General features: G+C 45.9%; 1 protein-coding gene across 2 annotated transcripts in view; it reads left to right on the top strand.

The window, feature by feature from the left end:
• The first annotated feature begins 2,171 nt into the window (after positions 1 to 2,171).
• The window catches only part of Eea1 (early endosome antigen 1), a 94,322-nt gene continuing 87,667 nt past the window's right edge, over positions 2,172 to 8,826 (top strand). For both annotated transcript variants that reach the window (XM_041666936.1, XM_041666942.1), the window contains exon 1: positions 2,172 to 2,415. In XM_041666936.1, the coding sequence (XP_041522870.1) occupies positions 2,392 to 2,415 (24 nt within the window). In that variant the 5' untranslated portion in view covers positions 2,172 to 2,391. The remainder of the gene's footprint in view (positions 2,416 to 8,826) is intronic.

Below are 8,826 nucleotides of genomic sequence, written 5' to 3'. Positions count from 1 at the left end.
TATACTGGCTGGTTTTGTGTGTCAACTTGACACAATCTAGAGTCATTGGAAAAGAAGGAGTTTTAGTTGAGAAAATGCCTCCATGAGACCCAGCTGTAAGGCATTTTCTCAATTAGTGATCAGTGGGGGAGGGTCTAGCCCATGGTGGCTGGTGCGATTCCTGGGCTGGTGGTCCTGGAGAGAGCAGGCTGAGCAAGCCATAAGGAAGAAGCTAGTAAGTAGCATCCTCCATGGCTTCTGCATCAGCTCCTGCCTCCAGGTTCCTGCCCTGTCCCAACTCCCTTCAGTGATGAACAGCAAAGAAATATAAGTCAAATAAATTCATTTCTTCCCAACCTGCTTTGTGATCATGGTGTTTTGTCGCAGCAACGGAAGCCTAAGACACTATGGGTTTGGAACCGTTGGGTGGATGTCCTGTACTCTCCTGTCCACTCCCTGGAGATCCTGGACTGGCCTACAATCACCTGTTGCCAGTTTTTTAAGAGGCAATAATGGAGTGGCCGGGGACCAATATGTCAGCTTCAAGAAGCCTATCAATTTGCACTTTAATTCCCTGTTTGGCCTCCATCGTCACAGTGTATTTCCTTACCTTGACAGGAGTAGTGTTGGTTTTTTTAGTTCCACTATTACTGGGGTGACCAAGAACCTCCAGATCAGGATGATGGGGGGCTGGCCGGGGTGCCTGGCTAATTAAAGTCTCCATTTTGCACTTGGTGAGGAAGAGAAAGATTTAAGGATGCTTAGGTTGGCCAGCCCATCTGAAATGAAGACCAATCAAGGGAACAAAGAGTAGTTAATTTTTTCCTATATGGGCCCATTCTTTGGACCTGTGGGGCTTTTCTTCGGAAAGCCTTAAACTGAGACTTCATCAGGTTCAGGGGAGTTGTTTGGGTAGAAGAATTCTGACCCATCGTTTCACTTTTCTCAAGAATGTTAAACAATCTGCATAATACAAAAAAAGATCAAGTTCTACAATCTGGTAGCCATCCAGAATTCTGAGCAAACAGAGAGGGCTGCTTGTATCCTTGAAGTGCTACTAACTCTGAAATTGACACTGTGTTCAGTTTTTTCACAAGTCCCCAGTATTGTGAACTACAGAGAAACCTTACCTCCCGAGATAAGATACCTCTTTTTGCACAAGCTAGGCATTGGGAACCTGCCGCAGGCATCCCACAAATCTCAGCTCCCAGGTCACTGGGCACCCTCAGGATCCCAAGGCTCTGTCGAGCAGTCTAGGCATGAGAGCCTCTCTCAGAGGCCTCCCAAGCACTGGGACTGGCTGGACTTATAACAAAACAACCTTAAATGTATATTACAGGGAGTTAAAAGACAAATACAGAAAAACCACCTCCCCCCGTTAACAGTTGCAGGGGGAAGCAAGCAAGCAGTTTAACAGAAGCCAAGAAACACACGGTTAGTTGGGGCATTTGGGCCACAAGTTTCTGGGGGGGGGGGGAGTAGAAAAGGGGGTTGGGTCAGTTTCAATTTACATCATAGATAGCTCAGGTTTAATAAGATGAAGAAACCTTTGCCCCATTACAAAAAGATAAACCCAAACCCTCTAGCTAATTCAAAACCCAGCCTCCTTCCGTGCTTTATTATGGCTCTAGGTGCCATTAGAAGCAGGAAGGATGCGGATAACCCTGGGACTGGCAAAGCAGAGGGAAGCCTAACACAGTGAAGGAGGCCTCGGTTTCTCTGGCCCACGTTGGCGCTTAGCGGTCGAAATCAGTCTTTCCAGCCAAGATCAGGATCCGGCTCCGGGTCAGCGCAGTGTCTATCTAGAGCGCAAGCAAACTTCCATCTCAGGCTGGCGCTCGTCCGAAGGTGGCTCTGCAACCCCGGGTAGGGACGCCTCCAGGCGGGACGCCTCCAGGCGGGACACAGGGATCGCCGCCCAGCTCCTCCGTCCGAACTCAGCCCTCTAACGTCCCGAACACCGTCCAGCGCCCGGACGCCCAGGCGCTCGCCGGAAGAAGCCGAGGTCCCAGCTTCCTGCCACCCGTCTGTCACGCTGTCCCCGCTTGCAATTGGTGGGAGCTTCGGGCCGGCCCTCCTCCGGCCCCGCCCTCCCCGCCGCTGGCCAGGCCGAGGAGGCGGGGCGGCGGCGACTCCGCCCCCCGGCCACGGGCGGTCCCGCCCAGCTGTCAGTTACGGGGGCGGCCCGGCAGGCGGGCGCTCGCAGGCTGGGTCCTCGCTGGCTCGTGCTTGTCCGCCGCCTCTCGCCGCCCGTGGGGAAGTCGGGGCCGCCAAAGCAGCGTCCACCGCCGCCTCGCCCCCGCCCTCCTCCCGGCTCGGCTGGTGGCCCTCGCGCCCTCCGATCCCGAGTAACCAGCGCAGGGCGCGGAGCGTCCCCGCGGCGGCGGCGGTGGCGGCGGCGCCGGCCAAACCATGTTTAGGAGGATCTTGCAGAGGGTAAGAGTGAAAGCGTCCTTCCGGCAGCACGTGAGCGCGAGCGTCCGAGCCCGACCCCGGGCAGCCGAGGCGGGCATGGTGGACTCCGGGCTCCGCTAGGCCCGGGAGTGGCGGCTGCCGAGGCCTGCTTGTCCTGCCGGAGCCGGGCCGCGGGTGGGGCGGGGCGCAGGCTGGAGCCCGGAGGCCCCGGGGCCGGCTCCCGCTCCGGGCTGTCACCGCGGGCTGGAGGGTGTGGTGTCCGCGTGTCCCACCCGGCTTCCCGGCTGTGGCTGCGTGGCTGCGGGGGTCTGCGGGAGGCTGTGGGGGACTGTGGGGCCCTTCCCTGTCCTTTCGTGCCTCCACCTCCCCACGACACGCACCTGCCTCGCCTTCCTCATCTGCACCGCACAGGGGGGTAGTGGAAGACCCGGCCTAGCGCGGGCCCGAGTCCTGAGACTGAAGATGCTTAACTGACAAAGTCAGCGGAGAAGGAAGGAAGATCTTACTCACTGTTGGAAACTTTGAAAGAATTACAAGTGCCTTTTCCTCTCCAAGCCCCAGGGGGAAAAAAAAACAACAAAAACAACAACAACCCAAAAAACCTTATTTAGTTTTCCAAGAATAAATGGATCGAACGGCAAATGCGCTCCAGTTTAGTTCCTACCAGCGACATCTCAGTTTAATATCTGGGAAATGTTGAGGGTAAAAAAAGGTTAAGAGCATTGGAAAGCTGTAGGTGTTTTGTTTAGGTACCAGTTCCTAGAATAACATAATTAAAATCTCTTCTAATAAGAGTTGCCTACTCACGTTTTTTTTTTTTTTTTTTTTTTTTTTTGGATCGCTTCCATTCGCTGCCTTCTGAGACTAGTACCTGTGAAGAGATGTTACTCAGAAGGTAGAAGTAGTTCAAAGGACAAGAACTTAGTGCATTTGTAGAATTTGGTTAAGGAATGTGCCAAGGAGTGTTGAGTCACCCAGTGTACAGGAAGGGAAGGTTCCTGCTTAGCCAGCTGCCGTCAGAAGTTGAAGTCGTCTGAAACTCGGTCCTGTCTCAGAGGAGAAATGGTTAACTCACGTCTCTGACCCTCTGTATTGACATTTGATCCCCTCCCTCTTTTTTGCAATTGTTTAGTCAGGTTTTTTGTTTTTTGTTTTGATTATCAGTGATTTGGCAGCAAGGAAAGTCATGCCCTTTGAGTCTCCTCCGCGGTTGATTGATTCCTTGATTTACTTAAGGGCCTTTTATCGGTCAGGGAGTCACTGATTCCCTCGTGCCTCAGGCTGTATTTTTGTCATAGTTACCCCAGAAACAGGAGTCTGCCTGTGGTTTGCTTTAAAGTTTTATAAACAGCGGTTTCTGATTGGGGAGTTGTTCCTGGCAGCTTCAGTGTGGCTTTGCAAAACTATGGGATGCTTTGCAGTACTCTTGATGCTCTGAAGCACTGGGTCCATGTGAAGGTCGTTTTTACCGCTGTTGTGGTGTCTATCTGTCCAAGAAGTTTGTGCCAAAACTTAAAAAATGGTATTGACTGTGGCTATTGTTGAGATGTGTTATTGAATCATCGTATTTGAGTAAGTCAGATGACAACTGGGCTTCCCAGCCTTGGACCGAGAGATTCTTATGAGCAACCCTACTCTTTGTTGTAGGGGTGCATTTGTCGATGGCTAACATTGTCCCTGGCTTCTAGTGTGTAAATGATAGTCACATTCCTTCCAATATTGTACCTGCCTTGAGGCAACCAAATGTATCTCCAGACCTTACTAAATGTCCTCTAGGAACTAAATTGCTCCTGAATGAGATCCACTGTGTGAAATGTTTATATTCTTCAATAGAGCATTTTGAAATATGTCTCATACTTATCTTTGTCTTCTACAGTTTAAATGTTGAGCTTCAGTAGAATTCAGTCATTATACTAGGAGCTGGGATATGGATTAATAAGATGTGGCCCTCCCTGTAGAATTCAGAACCTGGTTGGGGAGGTGAACATCAGAAAGTAATTGCAGTGCTGTGAAGAAGAAGGAGGAGTGCTCCGGGAGCCCCTTCGGAGGGTGTCAGGCAGTTGTGATAAGCTTCAGGAAGGAGGGCATATTTATAGCGTGAGAGGGAAGGACGTGTCAGGCAGAGGGAATAACGTTTCTGAAACTATGAAGTGATAAAAGGAGCAAGTGATGGGGGGGGGGAGATGAAGAGTGAAGTTTAAGAAGTGAGATGTATTCAGGGATGGGTGGAAGGTGAGGCTACTCTAGTGGGCAGTGACCAAATTATGAGAGGTCCTGCATCTCTTTGAAGGAGTTCAGGTTTGTCTTGTGTCTATTCTAATGCTTACCATTTCATAGGGGTACTTTGATGAATCTTAAAGCTTGTGATTTATATTACTAATATAGATCATAGAACGTATGTTTTTTATTAACTCTACAGGTGGCTTTTGCTAACAGATATAACATGAAACTTTAAATTATATAAATATCAATTCTTTTATTTATCTTACCCTGACAACCTTTTTTTCTCAGCACTGATACTAAGATATAATATTAAAACTGCTGATTTTTATGTCTTAAAATCTCTAAAAGTGACTGATTTTAGAGGTTTGTTTGGAATGGTCTCCATGCTTTGAGTTATAGTTTACGTCTCTAACATTCTGTTTGTAGAAGATCTTTCATTTCGGCAATTATAATTTTCTTCTGATTCGATTTGGATAGTATCGTAAGAAAGAAGAAAAGGGCATTGCATGTGTAGTTGGGTGTAACTCCGTCTTTGAGTGTTACCAGTAAGGCCTCAGGGCACTTCACATAATTTTACTCCTCCTCTTCTGTTTCTCTCTACTTTTCCTTCTTACCTTTCTTTAGCTTACTAAAAGAAAGGTGTCATTGAGACTTAGAAAGGTCTGGGAAAACAATAACTGTAATGAAGGTACTCTGATATGTATGTATTAAATGTTTTGTTTTATGGTATTAGGATCTCATTTACAGACAGGTGGTTGTGAGCTGCTGTGTGCTTGCGGTCAGGGCTCTTAGCTGCTGAGCCATCTCTCCAGCCTCTAGCTTGGTTACATTTCTGTTGCTGAGATAAAATACCACGAGCAAGGAAACTTAGAAAAGAAGGCATTTAATTTGAGTCTTACGATTCAGAAGTTAGAGTTCATGATGGTGGAGCAAAGGCATGGTGGCAGGAACAGCTGAGAACTCAATCTTGATGTATAGTTTGCAGGTGTAGAGGAAGACACTGGGAATGGCTTGAGTCTTTTGAAACCTCAGAGCCCAGCCCCAGGGACCCACCTCCTCCAACAAGGCCACAGCCCAAACAGTTTCATCAGCCAGGGACCAAGTATTCAAACCTATGAGTCTGTGGGGCATATTCTTATTTAAACCATCATGGATACTTTGAGAAATACTTTAACTTTTAAGGCTCTAAGTGGCCAGAAAGATGATCAGCGTTTATGACATTAGGCAGTTTGCAAACTCTGTGCCATTTCTTTCTTAAAGAATATAGAATCATTTAGTAACAGAGATTTGATTTTCTTTTGCTGATAAATATGAAAACATTTCTAAAGAAACAATGGATTTAATTCAGAATCGTGTAAAAGGACGGGCTGCTTTGCTGGTCATTGGGTTTATCTCTTTGGTTTTACAAACCAGAAAGTAGAAAGTGAATGAGATTGTTCTTGAATTCTCAGTATTCCTCATTGTCCGCTATGTTCAGCTAGTCCGGATTTATCCCATGCTTTTTCAGACGTAGGCCAGCTGGCCTTGGTGAGATCCCAATAGAACATCCCCATTGTCTTAGTGTGTGGGTGCACCCCTCGTGGTCCTGAGTTCCTTGCTCGTGCTCCGTCTCCTTCTGCTCCTGATTTGGACCTTGAGATTTCTGTCCGGTGCTCCCGTGTGGGTCTCTGTCTCTGTCTCCTTTCATCGCCTGAGGATGCCTATGTGTTTGTCTTTGGATTCACCTTATTTAGCTTCTCTAGGAACATGAATTATAGGCTCAATGTCCTTTATTTATGGCTAGAAACCAAATATGAGTGAGTACATCCCATGTTCCTCTTTTTGGGTCTGGCTTACCTCACTCAGGATAGTGTTTTCTATTTCCATCCATTTTTTGAGTCAGTTGAGGATCATTCTTATCTCATTGACTCTTAAAACTTCAGTGAAGAAAATGAATATTTTCTAATATTGATTCTCCTACTCTTGTTTCGGAAACTGGAGTTAGAGTTTATGTTTTAATGTTTTAAAAATTTTGTCACATTACTTTGATCTCTTTTATTTAATTGTTATACTTATTTATTTAGTGCATCTTCTGTGGAGGCCAGAAGGACAACTTGTGGGAATTGGTCTCCCCTTCTACTGTTGTGGGTCCCAGTGTGGGGACTCAGGTCATTAGGGTTGGTGACAGGTGTCTTTACCCACTGAACCATCTTTGCTGACTCTACTTTGATCTCTTTTAATCTGGGATATTTCCACAGTGTTTATTTGTATTTATAAAGTGCTTTAAAAACACGTTTCCCCATTTTGTTTTGTGTCGCTCTAATGAAACAGTTTATAAAGAGAAATTTACTGGAAGAAATCCTTAAAGTTCTGTAGACTGGGAACCCAGGATGGAGGGACTCAGCATCTGGTGAGGGCTTGAGTTCTGTGCTGTCCTATGTGGATGTGGAAAAGAAAGAGAATGAAAGAGTGAAGGAGTGTGTGTGTGTATCATACATTCCCTCGCAGTAAGGACATCAATTCCATGGAAACGGAGCCCTCCTGATGTATGGCCTCACCTTAAAGTATTGTTGCACTGGGGATGAAGTTTCTTTGTGGCTTTGGGGAACACATTCAAGCCATAGTACCTTCCTGCATGTTTCTCTTTTCTTTTTCCTCTTTTTAAACTGGAGTGCTTCCATGTTGCATTTAATGTTTGCTTGTGCTTCTATTAAAATTTTGCATTCTTGGCAAGGATGTTGTTATGCTAAGGAATGTTATGTCCTCAGGTTGTCACATAGAGGTTCATAGTGTCACTTTGACATTCATACATGACGCTAATTTCTTTCCTTCTTTCTTTCTTTCTTTCTTTCTTTCCTTTTAAACAAAGTATTTATCTGTTTGGTGTTAAGAATCCAACCTAGGGGCAAGTATTTTACTGAGCTACATCTCAGACCTGGTTTTTAATTTGGATTACTTGTCCAAAGTGTTGCTTAGTTTCTCCACTATACAACACTTATTATTATTTTTCTTCTTTTGCAACCAATAAATAGTGTAGGGAGATACTTTAAGAAAGTATTTTCCTCCTAATAAAAAAAAAATTTCTTCTAGACTTACATTGTTGATTCTTGCATAATCTAGTCAAGTATGGTGACTACAAACTAATGATTTTCTCCTCCCCAGCTCTCCCCACATTTGTCAGCCCCCCTTTCTGCCTCCTTTCCTTCCTTAATCTCCTTCCTCCCTCTTTCCTTCGGGTATGAACCACTGTATTTAGCATTTGTAACACTTGCTACGCCCTCAGTGTTCTGACTGTCTGGGTGCTTGCCCTGCTTTCGATGTGAACACACAGGGTTTCCTTACAGTGGTTCCTGTGCACCCATAACACATGTTCTGAGTACTCTGACTTTGTGGCGTAGAAAGTATCACATTTTCCTGTACCTACTGAAATCAGTGCTGTCTCTGAGTATACTTACTTTTTTTTTTTTTTTAATGGAGACTTTTCTTTGAGTTCAAGGTCTTGAGTTTCTTTGCTTGTTTCTTCCAGCATACAATTCTTACCTTCAGCTTCATTCTGCAAGAAGAGGAAGTCAGTATCCCTAGTAAATGAGAAAGTATACACGGGGTATAGGAGGAGATAGTCATTGTTGACTAAGCAGCGAGAGGGTTCTTTTAGGAACATGAACTTGCCAGTGTTTTTTTTTTTTTTTAAAGATTTATTTATTTATTATGTATACAACATTCCTGCAATGTATGTTTGTATGCCAGAAGAGGGCTCCAGATCTCATTATAGATGGTTGTGAGCTACCATGTGGTTGCTGGGAATTGAACTCAGGACCTCTGGAAGAGCAATCAGTGCTCTTAACCTCTGAGCCATCTCTCCAGCCCCCTTGCCAGTGTTGCATACAGTTAAAGCTACAGGAAAACAGAGCAGAAAACAGGAGTGATCTCTAGCATTTCAGGCAATAAGTAGTTACCATTGCCTTAGAGTGATCCCTGACGACAGAGAAGAGGGGTGATGGATGGGGAGGCCTTCATTCAAGTGATGCAGTTCCTGTTCATCTACTGTAGGCCTGCCATGTGTGCCAGACACAGTGATGATTAAAGCAGATACAATCCTTATGGGATGTGTGTGCACTGGAAGAGAGGCTTGCTTGAAGAATCCCTAGCTACGATAGGACTTACTTGGATAAGTACAAGGAGGGAACGCATGGGGAGCCTCAGGAGTGCCCATTTGGGGAACCGTATTTA

This window comes from Microtus oregoni, unplaced genomic scaffold, assembly GCF_018167655.1.
Source record: "Microtus oregoni isolate MIOR12 unplaced genomic scaffold, Mior012 000001F_ref0000356, whole genome shotgun sequence".
Classification (NCBI taxonomy): Eukaryota; Metazoa; Chordata; class Mammalia; order Rodentia; family Cricetidae; genus Microtus; species Microtus oregoni.
Note: the sequence above shows the minus strand (reverse complement) of the source record. Positions and strands in the feature narration are given on the sequence as shown.